This window comes from Thamnophis elegans, chromosome 2 (assembly GCF_009769535.1).
Source record: "Thamnophis elegans isolate rThaEle1 chromosome 2, rThaEle1.pri, whole genome shotgun sequence".
Classification (NCBI taxonomy): Eukaryota; Metazoa; Chordata; class Lepidosauria; order Squamata; family Colubridae; genus Thamnophis; species Thamnophis elegans.
This window is the reverse complement of record NC_045542.1, coordinates 62,678,419-62,698,183: the sequence shown is the minus strand read 5'-3', so window position 1 is coordinate 62,698,183 and position 19,765 is coordinate 62,678,419. Positions and strand designations below refer to the sequence as shown.

Sequence of the window (19,765 nt, the reverse complement as noted above, 5' to 3'; positions counted from 1 at the left end):
CTCACAAATGTCAAACAATACATAGAACATCTTAATTACAGAATTGTCCAAAGTGGCATAAATTCTAGCATGAATTATTTACAATGAATTGTGCAAACTGCTTACAGAGCTCTGAAGTCAGAACATCAGTGATTGATATTTCCAGATACAGTCAAGGAAAACTAACTCATCTTTCTTTCTCAGTTTCGCTCCATAGATCAGTTTTATAAGAGTGACCATATATATTCAATTAAATTAATCCCTAACTCTGCTCTGTAGCTGGTCTAGCTTCTTGCTCTCGTGCATCAGCATTTCACGCAATTCATTTGATTTTATCCTGTCTTTATTTTGTGTAACTAAAGCTCTGTACATAATGTTCCCACCTCCTGTTATTTTCCTACAGCACACACATTGCAAGGTGCATTGAGTTGAGAGGGAGTAACTGGCCCAAAATGCACATGAGCTGTTCATGAAGGACAAGCAAGCTTGCTGCAGAGGGTTCCTTAAAGGGAAGTTTATTGTTAGATGATAAATGTATCTTATTCCAAGCTGAGAAGACCGCTCTGCAGCTTAAGTTTTAGTGACAGATGTTTTCGGATCCCTTTCACTGAAGAGCAACAGTTTTTATTATTGTGGTATTCTCAAAGGCTTACTGCTATGATATATGCTGGAAACAATCCAGAAATATGTACATATTCTTATGCAAATCATTCATGTTGAAGTTTTTTTTAAAAAAAATCAATTTTTTTAATGAAACACATCAGATTGGAAATAGATTTTTACCAATAACACTGTATGCAAAAGCAACTGAATCAGTTTCTAATGTTAATGTGTGTATAATTTAAGATAGAGAGCAGGGGTTTCTCATCCTCCCTAGCCCCTCCTCCCTCCAAGAGTAGCATTGCAAGGAAAAGCTAATTAGTAATAGGACAGCATGACCAATTTCATGGCTGGGTGACAAAACACTGTTTTTGGCTTTATGTGATATGTGATTGCATGAAGTTAAGTAAACATATAAAAATAATACATTACTGGATATATCCTTAAGCCCTTTCTTATATTTAACATTAGGGACAATTATCTCTGATGTTATTTTTTAAAAAAAATATTGTACATTATATACTATAGGAACTTATCTTTTCAAAGAATTTACTGCATACAAGGCAGATAAAAATACATACTTTTTTTTAAAGCAACCACAACTTAACACATGCAGCACTCAAAATTATTTAAATGGGCACATTACCCCAAAAGATGCAAATTATTTCTGCATAGGTTTTCTTTTGTTTTTCAGCAGGTAGTTTTCTAAAGGAATCAGAGGACTGTTAAAAGCTAATTCTACTGTAATAATAATAATAACAACAATAAGTCAAACAACAGCTGCCTATCCCAACTGGTTTTTTTTGAATAGGTGAATAAAAATGCCAAATCCAGTGTAAATATCTGGCTCAGTCATAAAAATAATAACTAGGTGTGCAGTAATAGAAAGCCATAAAATAGTTCAAAGCTCTCTAACGATCTAGGGCAAGGTGCTCTCTATATCCATTTACAGAAGCAATAATTTTCTAAATTACATAAAGTATTATGAATTATTCACATATTTTGAAAAGCAAAAGACAAATAGTTGCAAATGTTATATAAATATATGTTTGAGTTATAAAGGCAAACTTATATTTTATATGTATATGCTACTAAAATCTGAAGAACAGTTGCTATATGTCAGATAAATAATATGTCAATTTTATAATTCTAGCTAAGAATGACATCTTTTTCACACCCAAGTGTAGCAAAATGAACTTCTGATGTCAAACATAAAAAATGTCCTATATCTTCCCTCATTCCGTGAAAATTATTTTCATCTTTAGCCCCAATAATACCAGTTGTTTATGTAACTGGAGAAGAGACAGATTTTTCCCATGTGATTTAAAGTGCTCTGGTGTTAAAAATAAAATATAGAATCTAAGACATTAAAATATTAATCATCTTGTGTAATATCCCCTGAGAATAACCGAAAAATGCAAAGCTTTGCAATCTACTGGCCTCACTTCCTTGCTATGCACAAAGAGACTCCCTTTCCTGCACATATGGAGAAGACTAGAGAAAGAAGTTTCCTCAAGAGGTAATTGCTCCATTATTTAGCCTTCCTAAGGAAAGGATTATATAATGTACATCTCTTAGAGATGGTACTTATTCTGTCTGTCTATCTATCTGTCCGTCCGTCCATCTGTCCACCCACAAACCTACCCATCCTAAAATCATATAATTAAACATGCTAAAAATATATATTGAGAGGGCATGAGGAAATAAACAAATTTTCTACATATTAGAAAGTAGTGTCATAAAAATTACACAAAGAATCGTGAGGACAGGGCAGTTTTCCCAGTATGAAACTACCACGTATCACTTGCAACTCTAGCCAATAAGCCCATGTTTGTTTACTTTTAGGTACCTCTTAGCATTTATACCTTGTATATCTATCATAAAAATATATTAGTAAAAAATCAACACAAAAAATTAAACCTGAAGAAATGAGAATGAACCTCTGCCATAACTATACATTGGCACAGAACATCCCACCACACTTCTAAAGTGGATTATTTCAATATTTAAATTGATTAGATAAGAAAAAGCCAGTTTCAAATATTAATAACCTCATAGATGTTCTCTATGATGATCTAAGCTCACCTTAGCCTTTTAATTCTCTCAAGAGTGCATTCATTCTGCTCTAATCAAATGCATACACCTTATATCATCCTCTTCTTTTTCCTTTATCAGAATCTTTATTTCACCTTTCTGCATTAGTGACTGGGCATAAACTTAAATAATCATATTAAAATTGTGCCATATATAATGTATTGTGTATTCAAAATAGCTCAAATACAAAGTTTTTAGAAAACATACCATAAGTCTAAATTATGAAATGTATTGCTGCTAATATACACAGAAGAGTATACCAACAAACCCATTCTTGTTTCTAGTATTGCATCTTTATCTTCCCAGAAACAAAGCGGATGTGGAAAAAAGTAATTTGGATGGAATCATGGTGGAGTGTCCAAACTTGTTTTGCAACTGCCATCTATTAATATTCCTGAAGTATTCTTCTGCAGTTTCTAATTCTTGGGTTACACTGTGTTTTGTATATGAGATCCTTCCTCCGTTCCCTCCAAATTCATTCAGGAAAAGATGAAAAACCTATGGAAATCCCAATTACGATTGTTAACTAATGATTTTTGGGTTATTGTTATCATGGGCTGATTATACATGCTTGTATTGGTTACCTTGGCCTGCCTGCTTATGTGGTAATTCTTGCAGACTCAGTTCTAGAAGTTTCAGTAAAGCAAGCAGCAAAAAGCCTGTTTCATATTCTAAAGGCTTTTGTTTGGTCAGCAGAAAAGACATAACCCTGAGATTTTTCTTTTAAACAGCTTAATCAAAAGGGATCTCCTTATCCTCAATTGGTTATGAATTGTAAGTCATTGTAAGACATCTTAATGGAAAGAAGGGAAGTGTGTACAGCAGAATATGACAGTATTATGGGTTTAATGAATCAACAATTTTTGTAACTATGTCATCTCAGGTTCCAAAAATTGCCTATAAAAGAGGTGGTTATTATTGTATATAGGATAAAAAATAAAGGGAAAAAAAGTAAAGTATTTTGAAAGAAAATATTCTCTTCCACAAAGAATTTGATTCCAAATGACTGATATTAATTCAAAGAAAAGATGGATTTTATGGTAGGGAGGGTGATGACCAACATGTTAAGTGTACATGAAACAGCTGTTCATTCTGAAAACAGCCATCTCTGTTTTAAGTAAGAATAATTAAAAACAGAATGGGCAATTCCTAAAAGAATTGAGGTGGCATGGAGGGGCTTATTTCATTAAAGTTTGATTAGGATACAAAAATCTAATAGGACAACTTTAACAATCTTAAACCAACAAGATACTGAATGAAATTTAGAATTTAAAATACATTAATTTCTCCTATTACATGTTCCCCTTGTGACCTTGTTACAAAGTACAGAATTTTTCTTTCCAAACAGCTTCAGCCTGAGGAGGCCTGGCATTTTTATTAGACAAAAAAATCCATCCAGCAAAAGTTCCAAAGGTGCTTTTTCAAGAGGCAACTGAACTTTCTTGTTATTCTTTGAAGACATTTCACTTCTCATCCAAGAAGCTTCTTCGGTTCGAACTGGATGGTGGGGAATGGAATAATTTATATTCCTTTCAGACAGCTGGTCTTTTGCATTCTTTCAGAGAGTCATTGAGGCCACTTGGAAGTTTATCTGTGTCTTCAGGATTTACACTGAGTAGTGTAAATGGGTGTGGAGCCTTCTTGGCACTGTTGAAAGGGTTGTCTTTTAGACTGGAGCTAGATGATGTTGTATACCTCCCCCTCTGTTGAGAGGGGGCTCCTCAATTTCGGCACAGCTGACCTTTGACCCCTCTTTCAAACCAGCAGGGGTAAGGTAAGGGACTGACTCCTTTTAAACTCCCCTCCCACCCATTCCCCTCCCCATCTCTACCTTTTTTGGCTACCCAGCACTGTAGGATTTTAAAAGAGGAGGAGGAGGGGGGGGAAGTGGGAATCCTCGGAAATCTCAACTGGCCACCACGACCTGCAGACTTCAACTTTAGCCTCTGCACCACCACTACAGAATGCTGCTTTAAGCATTGCATGATGACCAACTACCACAGCATAAAGCTCCTGCCACCTCCACTGACCTGCGCTCTGCAAACTTCACTATGGCCAGCTGACATCAGCCATCTTCCTCCCTCTGTTGACAAGGTGCGCCTGGACTAACCCCGTGAGGGGCAGCTGCTGGTTTCTTCTCAAGGCCATTCTCAAAACAGCATGCCCTGTTCTTGCAATGTTCCAGAAGGGATCAAAAGCGTTCTGAAGTATTCTCAAGAATAGGATACACTATTTGGAGAAGGGCAGGTGTGTTCTTCTTGTGAAGCTACAATATTTACTAAATATTAAATCAATATTTAAGAATATTAAAACATCTTTGAAAAATAAAATACTCCAAATTATTAGCTGGGGTATTTTTTTAAATGTGATTGTCCAAATCAATATACAGGTTTACTCATAATATAATCAGTATTAATATCCAGCACACTGAATTAAAATCAGTTTAAATTCACTATTCATGACCTAAAATTTAAAAATAATCAATGACAATACTTTTATGAATACTTATATTCCATAAATTATTAGTACAAAACCACAAGGAAAACATTATTACTACAATGACAATTTTTCCTTTCCCCTATAATTACTTCTAGCAGAAGCCTTGCTTTTGGAACTAAAAATGGTTCCAAAATCAAGTATCTTGCTAATGTTAATAACCATAATTGTTCTCTAAGACACTGAACAGCTGTATTATACAAAGAATTTCTCTTAATGAGTTAATGTTCTCTTATTTGGCATGTTTTGGATAAGAAAATGTGACAACATACTAAAGAATAAACCCAACAATTTGTTTTAAAGTCTCATTTACAATATTCAATTTATTCAAGCCTGATCAAAATTTTAATAGAATTCTTTCCTCTTTACTATAAGATATTTTTAATATGTCTTATTAATCCAGAATCTTGAAAAAAAGTATTCTGTATTTTTCTCCTTACTTAAGAAAAGCAAAAGGGCTTCCACCCTTTTGAAATAGAAAAACCTATCATGATTTTGTTGATTCATAAAACCCAAGCAGTGGTGAAATCCAAAAATTTTCCCTACTGGTTCGGGGTCATGGCCAGCCAGTGGTCCCTACCAGTTCGACGACCATGGCCCAATGTCCGCTACTGGTTCCCCCAAACCAGTCTGAACCGGTAGGATTTCATCCCTGAATCCAAGCTATTCTAGTTTTAAATACGAATGCCACTTCCTTACTCTTTGAAGAGCTAGGTACATTGTGAAATTATGTTGTAGGAATGCCGAAATGCCTTTGTTCTAAATTCATCTGAACATCAAAAGATATTGCAAAAGCATGAACTTACATTTACAGTATTTATTGCTCCATAAGTCACACCTGACCATAAGATGCCCTCCCATTTTCAGCCTCCATGTGCCCTGTTTTCAGCCACCGCATGTCCCATTTTTGGCCTCCATGTGCCCCGTTTTTGGCTTCCACACATCCCATTTTTGGCCTCCGCACAGGACTTTTGCGGAACCGAAAATGGAGCACATGGGGCAGAAAATGGGGCATGTGGAGGCCAAAACCAGGACACACAGAGGCTGAAAATGGGGCACGTGAAGGGCAAAAACCAGATGCATAGAGACCAAAAATGGGGCACGTGGAAGCCAAAAACGGGCCATGCGGAGGCCAAAAACGAGATGCTGATTACATTTTTAGTGAAAATTGGTATCAGCTAAGATAAAAGTAACTGAAGTCTGCTCTTTGGTTATTTAAAATTCATGAAAGGGAGCCAGTGATTGTTTAAAAAAAAACCTTTGCAACTAGAACCATGACTGCTAAGCATTCTGCTGCATTTCTTTGAATACAAATTAGAATTTACTTTTCTTTGAAAAAAATGCCCACCTTTTTTTCCCCCTTTGGGCTTTTGTTTTAATTCTGTAATCCAAGAACAGTTGACATTTTGTCTTCAAAGTTTGAAATTATTTTTAAAGGCCATAAATGGAAGCTCAGCATGCTGATACAATTGAGAAAGGCTACAATAATTTTTGTGAGCTTATTTTCAAGTCTGATCTCATTCCATCATGCCCTCAATATGCCACAAATGAATAAGCCTAGGTGTGGTATAGAAAGCAGGTCTATTAATGTGTGTATATCTCTCTGACAAACTCAATAATCCAGGAAATGTGAGATCAAATATTTGAAGAGTTTGTAGAGCTGGCAGTGTTTCAAAGTATAAGGTTTTTCCTACCATAGTTTTCCAAAATCTAGAAAAGTCCTTTGGAACCACTGAACAATTATGTTAGTTGAACAGCCCATTCAATACAATTGTGTAATGTTCTGGATTTAAGGGAATTCAATATGGACACGTTTGTCATAACTATCAGAATTCCTTAAATCAGACTTTTCCTGGCATTTCAAGTGTAGAAAAAAGCTTATTTAAAGAGTGGAGGACAGGTGTGACGTGCATGCACTTACATACTCCAAATCACCTTATCCCATGTGCATATGGATCATTGCAGAATCTTAATGCTTAACATCAAAGTTATCGATTGAATGCTTGAGAAAGTGGAGAGAGGCAAAATAGTTAGATATCTGTAACTACATGGTTTAATGTAAAATCAAATTAATCCCTTTTAATTTGGGATCTCAAATTATTTGCAAACACCACTTAATGTTTGTCTCTTCACTGAATCTTGCATATACTGGTATTAGCTGATACACTACTATATGGATATGAAAATGTACTTAACTGCATAAGCAGATAGTTGGCAGACTAAAAATCCCACCTTTATCTGCTTTAGTCAGACACCAGTTATGGTAATTCAGTAAATCAGATCATCTCAGTTGTCTAGCTGTAGTCTAAATTTCAGAGGACCTCACAGTTCCAGAGAACCTTGCTGATTCAAAGAAACTGGGGGGCAAAATTCAGAAAAAGAACAGTAGGATGATCCTTTATCTAGAAACTTAAGACTCTATGAAGAGAAACTGAAAGAGCTAGATATATTTTATCTTGAGAAAATAATACTCAGGCTAGCATTCTTTAACATCAGCAATAATTCTCATAATAGGAAAAAATATCTGGGTTTTTTTTGGTTCATAGGATAGGACATGGAATTATGGTATGTATGATAAGAAGGCAGATCTTTATTAAAAGCGGGGAAAAACCTGGTTAGAGTTATTCAACAGTGAATCATTTTTCCAGAAATAAGATTCAAGTTCCGTTCATAGATTATGTTCAGATGAGACTTAGACATACATTTGTCTGGACTGCTTTCACACTAAATTCCTGCCCCAAGCCTCAAACTGGATTACATAGACTAATTGTCTCCTTTCAGCTCTACAATTCATCCCTCATCAATTCACTGTGCAGGGCATGTAGAAAGTGAAGTGTCTTTCTCTTATCTAGCAATCTCATAAAGGGAAGGTTTATGAAGGGCAAGCGGGTTTCCCCCCCACCCAACCCAACAGGGACATGAGAAAGACTGCCAGAAGACAGAGGGCATAACTTCATCTTTCCCCTCCCAGTTTCCTTTTTAATACTGGTTAGAAAAAAACGTTGGCCATTTTCTTCTTAAACAAATATATGGAAAAGTGACTGATTTACTTTAGTTCATCAGTCTGCTTGATAGAAGGATTGTTTTTTTAGCATAGCCTGCTAATTTTCTGATCTATCCATTTAGATAACCCATAAAGTAAAACAGACAGTAAATGTAGCACCATGGAAAGCTCCTAATGAATATTTTACTGTAGAAGATATTAGAAACAAACTGAAGTCTTACACACACCCACCCACCCACCCACACACACACACACACACACACAAACACACACATACATTCTAGATCTATTCTTAAAGAGTGAAAATTCATAAATTGCCAACCCGCTCCCTGAAAATGGAGGAGTATCTTGTTTCTGATTGTTTTTACCTCAAGTATGGAATCTACTTGACTCCATAAGCAAGTCCTGATGATCCTGTTTACTAGCCTCTTGTGAGTTGTTCTGCAGGACCACAAGCACCTACTCCTCTTCCTTCTCCTAAGCATTGAAACTTAACCCTGCAGGCATGAAAGCTAAGAAACAAGTTGCTTCTTAGTAGGATATCAAGCTTCCCTAGTCTTATACAAGGTACCAGCAGTCAGTGATCATGTAGGAAATCATTGAAACTAAAAAGAAAAACCTGTACATATTTTCAGACCAGAGTAAGAAAATTCTGAAAGCTAAAATATGTATCATATAGTGAGTGAATAAATATGCTGGGAAGGGATATTATGTTTTCTCCAGGCAAACTAGAGAAAGGGAAGGGGAGAAAAATAAGTTAAAAGACAGAAGAAACCTTTTTTCCTTTGTTTTCACAGAAGCTTAGGCAGCTCAGCCATAAGGCTGGTGAGACATTTTAAGGAAAGGCTTTGTTGTCTTCTGCTACCATCTAGTGGTTTGCAAGGAAACATTTTAAAATGCAAATTTAAAATGCAAAATTTTCCCTCTCCTATATGGTATCAGATCAGCATTACCCACATTTAATAAATAAAATATATTGCAAATGAGGCATATCTTTCTAAAAAGATTCCAAATACATTACAATGCATCACTGCTGTAAATATTTACTTTGAAATATTTACAATGTTTGGAAATGAAAAAGCAATCATCAAGAAAAGCATTGGATATTGTTTTCATGTTGCAACAATTTTTACCTCTTTCCTTGATGAGCTCCAGATTACTTTTCCAATAAGTAGGCAAACAGAACTCTTGTAACAAAAATGCATCCAGATTACATCAGATTACACTCAAACATAATCTCTGCTCATTGTTAATCTCAGAATGGTGACTACTCTAACTTTTGCTGTAGTTTTATGAATGGGCATGAGGAATTCCCTGCCCTGTCTATTAACAATACTGTTAGTTTCAATATCATTGACAATGGGATTTTCCTGTATATTTTCCTGTGCTCCACAAAGACACCCAAATGAAAACTGTCACTGTCACTTATATTAGGGAACCTCTAAGAATCTATCCCTACTGTCAATTTCTGGCCCTGACTCCAAAGAGACCAAACCCTAAGCCTAAACCTAGTTTCATTTCATTAGCAGTGGGATTTTCCCATGTATTTTACTGTGGTCCACAAAAAAGTTCGAACAAAAAGCTGTCACCATCTCTTATCTTAGAGAATCTCTAAGAATCTATACCTGAGATCAGTTTTCGATGGATAATTTTTTTTAAAAAAACCCTGAAGGGTAAAATCTAATATCAACAAAACTGAGGTCACCTGTTTTTATTTGAACAACATAAAAGCTAACTATACACCAAAAGTGGAATCCATGAACTAGTTGTTGAAATTTAATTGTAATCCAAAGCATTTAGGAATGACCTTTGGTCTGTCCTTAACCTATAGGAAACACTTAAGAAAAACCATAGATAAAATAAAAACCAGGAACAATATTCTACATTGCTTTGATATAGTCTCTATTGCTATTTATATACAGCCAAGTGCTGTAGCCATGTATGGTTAAACATTGCCCACACAAAAGCAGTGGATTCCCATCTTAACCACACTATGAGGGTAATATTAGGAACTATTAAATCAATGCCTTCTGAATTACTACCGGTATTATCTAACATACTACCCCAGAACCTAGAAGGCAATCAGTCTTAAAAAGGGGGTGGTAAAGATGTGAGGCAAACTGATTTTTACTTATGAGCAATTATTCAGACTCAATCTTGGAACTTGTCATGGAATTAGTCAGGACAGCAATTAGTCAGAGAAGACTCTGACATTGAGATAGCATGACGCCAGAAATGGGCAACTTCTCACCCAGATCTGTCTGATCCAATACAATGTGCTCTTTGGCTTTGATTTCCCAAAAAAATATGAACAGCACTCCAGTCAAACCAACCATGGCAGGTGCCAAGACTGGAAATATAAATGGGGGCTGGTTGATAATTTTATCTGTGTCTGTGGGAACATTCTGCAAACTTTACATCTTATTGCAATGGAATGCCCCTTCAGCTGTATCCCTGGATCCCTGCATGAAATGCATCATCTTGAGAGTACTGCTGTCCAATGGCAACCAAGATATCTGGTCATAGGTTTAGTCACTGCAGTAACTGCATACATAATTCTGTTCATAATTGTATTGATCACTCCCACCGAGTGTTTTTAAAATAATTCATTGCTCTGGCGTTTGTATATTTTTATGGACTAATGCTGTATTCTATTATACCATATGAAATACTTATATAGTTTTCTTCTGATCTATCTGGCTGAGTTGGGACTTAGGGGCGCTATTTTGCAGTGGTTCTGATATTTTCTGACAGAGCATATCCAGGTGGTGGTGCTGTAGGGCTGCAGTTCAATACATTGGCTGAGGCTCCATCATGTCCCATGGGGTTCTTTGTGTGTGTGTTCTGGGCTTTATATAGATATAGATGAAACTGCCGAGTGAGATATTCAGAGTTTTGGAATGGGTTACTATCATTATGCTGATGATACCAATACTCTGGCTTACTCCTTCCCACCACCTAACCCCAAGAAAACAATTGGCAACCCTGAACTCAGTAATAAACAAAATGAAAGAGAACAAGTTGAAATTAAATCCAGACAAAATAGAAGTATTTCAAGTAAGGAAAAAGCTGCACTTGAGAACTGAGGTGAAGCCTGTCCAGACATGGGTAGCTGAGACAAGAAGCACACATGCAACTATTCTTAAGCGGCAATTATCCATGCCTTGGTTATATTCTGCTGTCCCTGTTGCACAACTACTGTTTTTTCTGTGAAGCTGTTTCCAGAAGGGTTCAGAAATTGCTAACTAATACAGAATGTAGTTGTTTGGTAGCTAACTGGCAGATGTTACTGGGATTGTAAGACCTCTATAGAAACATTTTTACTAGTTTCCAGGCATTTATTGGGCATCAACTAAATGATACCGGTTGAAACCTGTAAGCCTTACATGGCACAGGGCCACACTATACCGTATGTAGGACCACCTTTTTGTGATTATGCATGAATTGAAGATCCACCTCCCACTACTACTAAAATTAATCTATGTGAAACATAGGAGGGAATCTTCTTCTGTGTGGCTCCAAGACCTTGGATGGCATTCTCCAAGAAGAGGTATTTAACTCTCGCAGCATTCAGTAAAATGGTTAAAAAATACCTCACCATTGTTCCAACATTTTTTTGTTTTGTTATCTGAACTGGTTTAATTACACTGATTTTAAATTTTACCTAAAGTTTAAATATATTGTTTTTATTTTTGTATCTTATAATTCGCATTTTAACTGCTGTAAGCTTTGATTGTTATAACTATTGGATGTGAATGAAAGTGAGATAGGAAACAAAAGTTTTAAAGAGCCTGTTTTTCTTTTGTTTTGTAAATTTGTATTTCCTTGTAGATCTGATATGATCTTTCCCACATTATGGTTGGAAAAATATGATTACATAGTTATGATAATCGATGTTTAAGAGAGTTTAAGGCACCAGGTTAGAAAGCAGGAAACTGAGTCTGATCCCTGTTTAGTCATGAAAGCCGGCTGGGCAGCTTTGGACCAGGTTTCTCAATCCCACAGCTCACATGGTTATTCTTGAGGGGAAATTAGGAAGAGGATGGAGTATTAGGTATATTCAGGGGAATATGAGTTATTTATAAACACAATAAAGGCTGGATATATAAAATAAACAAAGTGCTTTCATTTTTATAAAAATAACAGTGAATTTAACAGATACATCGAATTATAAAAATTCTTTGACCGAATTTCCTTACCATTCTGTTCCTCTAATTCATTTCCAATTTCCTGTCCCATTTGTTTTTGGCGAGATAAGATTGAAGAGAGTGCCTCAAGACCAGAATCTTGTTCTAAAGAAGAAAGCAAAAAAAGCTCAATGAATATAAAATTTAAGTTAATAAATCCTAGATTTATACATAAAGATTGCTGAGGAAATGGCCAACACTAGGTTAAAATGAAAGAAAACCTGCTAATGGCCAGATAATAAATTGAAAAATCAAATCTTACTAAACTAGAATAAATACAAGCTGTTAAGTTGATTGCCAGAACAAAAAAATCAAGCACCAACATTTTAGATAGCACATTTTCTAACAGCTGCACAACTCTTTCTTGTATGGGGAGTGTATGTGGTATGTATGTGTTTGATTGAATGATCCCACACTTTTAATTTAATGCATTTTTATTAGTATTTTATTGTATCATTGTATTTTAATATTAGTGGGGTATGCATGTGGAGAATGTCTGGCCAGTATGTGTAGGGAGATTGAGAGTGCGGCCCAAAGCTCTCTCCACTGAGTGCAGAAGCAGAAGTGGATAACGGCCCGGATCAGCCTCTTGTCCCAGAGTGAATGCCATGAATGGCCTGCCGGGGAGAACGGGGGCCATGGGATGGGAGGAGGGGTCTACGGTGACGGGGGTGGGCCGGACCATCCCGGTTATGTTTGGGAGAGGCAGGTATGACGGGAATTACAAGGCTAGCCATTACCGGGGAAGGAGGGTTCGCTACATCACAGCGATCCCTCCTTCGGGCCCTGATAGCTCAACTCAAGAACCAGATGGCAAGAGATATCAGGGCTCTGGTCTCAGGTTGCTGTTGCTAAATGCCAGGTCTGTGATTCATAAAGCTCCCCTCGTCTGGGACTTAATATTAGACGAGGGGGCAGACCTGGCATGTATTACTGAAACCTGGCTGGGCCATGAGGGAGGAGTCCCCCTCTCAGAAATGTGCCCAGAAGGGTTTCAGGTGCTCCATCAACCACGACACCAGTTAAGGGGTGGGGGAGTAGCAGCCATCATCCGAGAGTCATTAGTTCCTCATGGAATCCCTGCTCCGGAGATTGTCGGGTGTGAGTCCCTTCTGATGAAGTTGGACCTAGGGGGTCAAGTGGGCTTGTTTCTAACGTACCTACCTCCCAGCTGCGTTACAACAGCTCTGCCTGTGCTCCTTGAGTCAGTAGCCGGACTGGCGGTGGAGTTCCCCAGGCTGATAGTACTGGGGGATTTCAACCTGCCATCTCTTGGCGAACGCTCGGATGGAGCGCAGGAATTCATGGCTTCCATGACAACCATGGACTTGACCCAAGTAATTCAGGGTCCGACTCATACAGCGGGTCACACGCTCGACCTTGTGTTTCTCTGGGGCAGTGGAGACGCGATCTGGAACTGAAGGGCATAGAGATCTCACCCTTGTCATGGTCAGATCACTTCCTACTGAGGCTTGACTTTCGGAAACTACTCCCCCACTGCAGGGAGGGGGAGCCAATTAAGTGGTTCCGCCCCAGGCGCCTGATGGACCCTTTGAGATTTCAGACGGCACTTGGAGAGATACCTGACTCCCTTGCACACAACCCGGCAAAGTCCTTGGTCGCAGCTTGGAATATAGCGGCAGCTGAGGTACTGGACTGGATTGCGCCTTTGCGGCCTCTCTGCGGCAGTGGATCCAAGAGGGCTCCTTGGTTCACCAAGGAACTCCGAGAGATGAAGCGCCAAAAGAGCGACGTTGGAGGGCTAGTAACTCTGAATCTGACCGAACACAACTAAGAGCCTTTATTTAGTGGCGATATGGGCGGCAAAATCTGCTCATTTTTCCGCTCTTATTGCGTCCGCAGAATCTGGCCCGGCCGCCCTGTTTAGGATAACACGCTCCCTCCTGAAAGGGAAGGATGCAGGAGAACCCTTACAGGGTAGAGCTGAGGAATTTGTTCAGTTTCTGTCGGACAAAGTCACTCGGATTTGGACGGACCTGGACTCCACTTGGACAGTTCCTGCGGAGATGCCAGGGGTGGGCCTTGATCAGACTTTGTGGAGCAAATTTCAACTTGTCGCTCCTGAGGAAGTGGACAAAGCCATGGGAGCAGTGAGTGCCTCCACCTGCCTACTGGACCCGTGTCCCTCCTGGCTGGTCTCGACCAGCAGGGAGGTAATACGAGGCTGGCTCCAGATGATTGTTAACGCTTCTCTACGGGAGGGATCTTTCCCGCACCTACTGAAGGATGCGGTGGTGAGACCCCTCCTTAAGAAGCCTTCTCTGAACCCAGCTATCCTTAACAACTATCGTCCAGTCTCCAACCTCCCTTTTGTAGGGAAGGTTGTTGAGAAGGCTGTTCAACTCCGACAGTCCTTGGATGAAACAGATTATCTAGACCCTTTTCAGTCGGGTTTCAGGCCTGGTTACGGCACCGAAACTGCTTTGGTCGCGCTGATCAATGATCTCTGGCGGGCCAGGGATAGAGGACATTCCTCTATCCTGGTGCTTCTTGACCTCTCAGTGGCCTTCGATACCATCGACCATGGTGTCCTTCTGCGGCGGTTGCGGGAGGTGGGAGGCACCATTTTATGGTGGTTCTCCTCCTACCTCTCGGACAGGTTGCAGTCAGTGTTGGTCGGAGAACAGAGATCGACCCCTAGGCCCCTTAAATATGGGGTGCCGCAGGGCTCGGTCCTGTCCCCCCTCCTATTTATCATCTACATGAAGCCGCTGGGTGAGATCATACGCCGGCATGGGATCAAATACCATCAGTACGCGGACGATACTCAATTGTATCTGTCTGCCCCGTGCCAACTCAGTGCAGTGGTGGAAGTGATGTGCCAGTGCCTGGAGGCTGTCAGGGTCTGGATGGGAGTGAACAAGCTTGAACTCAATCCAGACAAGACCGAGTGGCTATTGATGTTGCCTCCCAAGGATAATCCAGATATTCCATCTCTTAGCCTGGGGGGTGAAATTCTACACCCCTCAGAGAGGGTACGCAACTTGGGTGTCCTCCTGGATTCACAGCTGAAATTAGAACATCACTTCTCAGCTGTGACCAGGGGGGCATTTGCCCAGGTTCACCTGGTGCACCAGTTGCGGCCCTATCTGGACTGGGAGGCACTTCGAATGGTCACTCATGCCCTCATCACCTCTAAGCTCGATTACTGTAATGCACTTTACATGGGGCTGCCCTTGAAAAGTGTTCAAAGACTACAGTTAGTCCAGAACGCAGCCACGCAAGCGATTATGGGTGTACCTAGATACACCCATATTACACCTATCCTCTGCGAGCTACACTGGCTTCCGATCGGTCTCTGCACTCACTTCAAGGTGGTAGTCATCACCTTTAAAGTCCTACATGGCCTAGGACCTGGATATCTGGGAGACCGCCTCCTGCCACATACCTCCCAACGGCCGAGAAGAACTCACAGACTGGGCCTTCTCTGGGTGCCATCGACCGGACAATGCCGGCTGGTGGCTCCTCGGAGGAGGGCCTTCTCTGTAGCTGCTCTGGCCCTGTGGAATGACCTACCCGTAGAGATCCGGACCCTCCCCAGGCTCCCAGCCTTCCGAAAAGCCACTAAAATCTGGCTATTCCGGCAGGCCTGGGGCTGTTGACTTCAGGAATGAGGTCCAGCCCCACCCAGATTGAGTGTATGGTGCATTGTTTTTAAATTGTTTCTTTTTAAATTGTTCTTTATTTTAACTTCTTATATTAACTTTTTCTGTAAGCCGCCCGGAGTCCTACGGGATTGGGTGGCATATAAATCTATTAAAAGTTAAAGTTAAAGATAATGCTTGACAAAACAAATACTACAAAAATGATATACTTATTTTAAGGACAATTTAAAGACACCTCCTCTCCAAAGGTACAAAATGGAGGATTTTTGAATCAGCTGCAAAACTTATACAAAAGTTGACAAAATAAAACAAGGAAGGAAGGATTTACCTTCTATAATTCTCTGTTGTTGCTGCCGGATATCATGGAAGTCAAGCCCTCTCGTTTCCTCAGGCTCCTCCACAAGCCATGGATTTGTTATTTCTCTTCTGACCCCACCTGCCATTAGGCTAGACCTAAAAATGGGTTGTTTAAAAACAAATTAACGCTCCTATCACTGGTAGGATTCTGATTCTGCTAGTCTCATATTTAGACCAGAGCAAAGAACATAGTTATACAGTGGAGATCTATTTGGGGGATCCAATTATGCAATATATCACTCACATGTAAAAACATTGACAATAATCAGGTATCAAGCGACCTCAAAGGGGAAAGCAATTTAATATTTAATTCAGAAGGAGCATCTGTAACAGGTCTCATTTTTTTATATTTAAAACACTTTTGGGCACTCTCTTTCCATAGCTCCTTTAAAGTGTTAGGGGCTACAGTAACAACAACAACAAAAAAGCAAAGAAAGAAACATAGAAAACAAATTTAATTTAATTTCAAGAATCTTTGTCAATTTTGTCTCCAGACTTAACAAAAATTCTCATTAAAAATCTCACTATCCAAAGATAGCACGAGGCAATGGAAATGGAAAGAAAAAAAATCATTTTCAACAATAATAATACCCTAAATTCCTATAAAGTCTTAAACTCAAATGGAAAACATGCAATGCATGTGATGCTCAAATAAGCATAATCTCCATTAGCTTTGTACCTTTACTTCCAAATAAGTGCGTATAGGATAAGACTGACGCTTCCTTCCTGACAGCCATGATAAGTGAGAATAATATTTAAAAACTTCTATCAGCTTGAGGAATACATACACCTGTTAGCATGAGGCAGCTTCATTGCATAAAATGAAGCTGCAGTTACAGTTCACACACCTCTATGTCTCATACTGTACTAGTATTTTCTTTCTTGATTCTATCTTTGAAAATCTTTGAAAAGAGCCTACACCCCTGCTAGCCTCTGAAGCCACCTATAAACTCTCCCCTACCCAGCAGCAATCACCCCTGGCCCTGACATACGGTACTTACACTCCACCTCAATAGACACCCGTGCATCCTTGTGCAATCCCCAGCTGAGTTACTTTTGTGCTAGCCACTCACAAACTCTCACTGACACTCATATCTCTGGCAGCAGCCATCCCAACCTCCACCGCCCTTGAACCATACAGGCTATTTGTGTGACCTCGCAAGCCAGTAATAGCCGTTTCACTGCCTTCCAGACTGCTGGGACTGGTGAATCCCTAACAGCTTTCCTATAGAATTTGTTTGTTCAAAGCTGTCAGGAAGTTGTAAGGAGGTCCTCACTTAATGACTGCAATTCTCACTTAATGATAACCATGGGGACCAGAATTCTGTCATTAAGCAATGCTGTCACTTGATATCAACTTTACAACTACATCACTTAGCAACAAAATTCTGGTCACAATTGCCATAGTAACACGAGATTTACCGTAGTGCTTTCCACCTGCCTGTTGAGGACCAGTTATCTGGAATAGGATAGAATGCAGATACAAATTATTCATATGTACCTACTGAAGGATTCACTCTTTGTTTTGGAAAGCTTGTACCACAAAGAATTAGTCACACTTAAAAATACTAGAGCATTAGCAGCAGATTAGAATAATAGCTGTGCTAAAAATCCAGACTACTTTTGGTTCCTTTACTAACTCAGATGAAACTAAAGGCTCAATGCATGGAAATCTAAGCACTGATCTGCAGATAATTAGAGTTTCAGAATCTACCTACTACAGTACTAAAACTCTTCTTTCCTTTAAATGAACAAAACAGTGCAACTTACAGAATGTATCCAAAATCTGGGGCCTATGGCTCTCATGGAATAGAAATTTGGCAAATTTTATTAAACATTTTATGATATAAACATTTCTGACATAATAATGTCATAAAACATTTCCTAATGTTTGACTGTGCCACGTAGTTCAACAGGGGCTATTTTCAAGGTAGATCCACCTCTGAATATATTTCAGCTTTTCCAGTGAATGCAGTACATTAGAAATTCTGTCACTATTGAAGGCAGTGAGGATCTGGTAAGGAAATGTTAAATAAAGGGAGACTAGTATAGATCTATTTCAAGCTATTTAGCTCTCACCAGCTAGCCATACCCTTATTGGGATTTGAACCTGTGCTGTATTACATAGTAGGCAGTTGTGTTATCTACTAAGCCACAAGCTCTCCTCCTTTATCAGCTAAGCCAGGGAAATAGGTATGTATTGTGTCACAACCCCTGGTATGCCCAAATATGGGAGGAAGCATACTGCTTCCTTTCTCTGTCTATCAGCTCACCCCAGGAGACCATCCAGACAGAAAGCCATTATTTTTACTGTTGCCTTTGTTACATTTGTGTTGCATTTGTGCTGATAAATAGTGGCTAACACAACTGCCTACTATGTAATACAGCACAGGTTCAAATCCCAGTAAGGGTATGGCTGCTGATGAGAGCTAAATAGCTTGAAATAGATCTATATTAGTCTCCCTTTATTTGTTTATCAGCACAGATGCAACACAAATGTAACAAAGGCAACAGTAAAAATAATGGCTTTCTGTCTGGATGGTCTCCTGGGGCGAGCTGATAGACAGTGAAAGGAAGCAGTATGCTTCCTCCCATATTTGGGCATACCAGGGGTTGTGACACAATTCTTGCTTGAATTTGTTTAAACTTCTGTTATGAATATTTACAATTAATTTTTCCATTGCCACATATTCTTTAAGCTTAAAATTCCAATTAGATATAATCAGAATTGTGTCTTTCTTCCAAAGTTGGGAAAAACTTATTTTTAGAAATTATGTTTCTTTTTCTGGATTCATACCTAGTAAAAATGGTTAATTTCGAATTTAAATTCCTTTTTTTTTTGTATTTTATGTATATCTTATCCAGTACTTTTGAAGTTTTTCTAGCATATCCCCCCATGTAATAAAATGTTCTGTTTCCTAGCATTCCCAATATTTATCTCTGGATGTTTTGTCTACCAGGGAAATTATTGACAATAATCTATAGTTCTCAATGTGCCTCATAAACATGCTTAATTCTCTGAAAAACATATCCTCCCTGCAATAATCCCTGCAAAAAAATTCCAAGATATTTATAAGCAAATCTTTAGTTTCCATAATTTATGGCTCAGACTCCACTATTTCAAAGGAATTTTTTTCCTGCTTTAAAATACAAAGGTTAAAAAGAAAGACGTAATGGCATAATTTTAATGTAGCCGTTGTTCTTGCTTTGTTTGCTACCATCAAAAAAAATCTTTTTGACAAGTTGAGTAGACCCCTTCATATCCAAAAGAGTCCAGCTTCCACCTTCTGATCTTCCTCTGTATCATTTTGGCAGTGTGAAGATTAAAGCTTATCCAATTAGCCACCCATAGCTTTTGCCAAGTTAATAGCTTAAATCTTTGAAATCTTCACAGCAGAGTGGAGTGTGCAGATATCTTTTGA

At 38.9% G+C, this 19,765-nt stretch overlaps 1 protein-coding gene across 1 annotated transcript in view; it reads right to left on the bottom strand.

Annotated features, from left to right (window-relative positions):
- Positions 1 to 19,765, bottom strand: part of STX8 (syntaxin 8) — a 72,143-nt gene that overhangs the window by 40,113 nt on the left and 12,265 nt on the right. Inside the window, exons 5-6 of the mRNA XM_032212320.1 lie at positions 16,315 to 16,439; positions 12,373 to 12,465 (exon numbers count right to left, since the gene is read on the bottom strand). Coding sequence (XP_032068211.1) covers positions 12,373 to 12,465; positions 16,315 to 16,439 — 218 coding nt within the window. The remainder of the gene's footprint in view (positions 1 to 12,372; positions 12,466 to 16,314; positions 16,440 to 19,765) is intronic.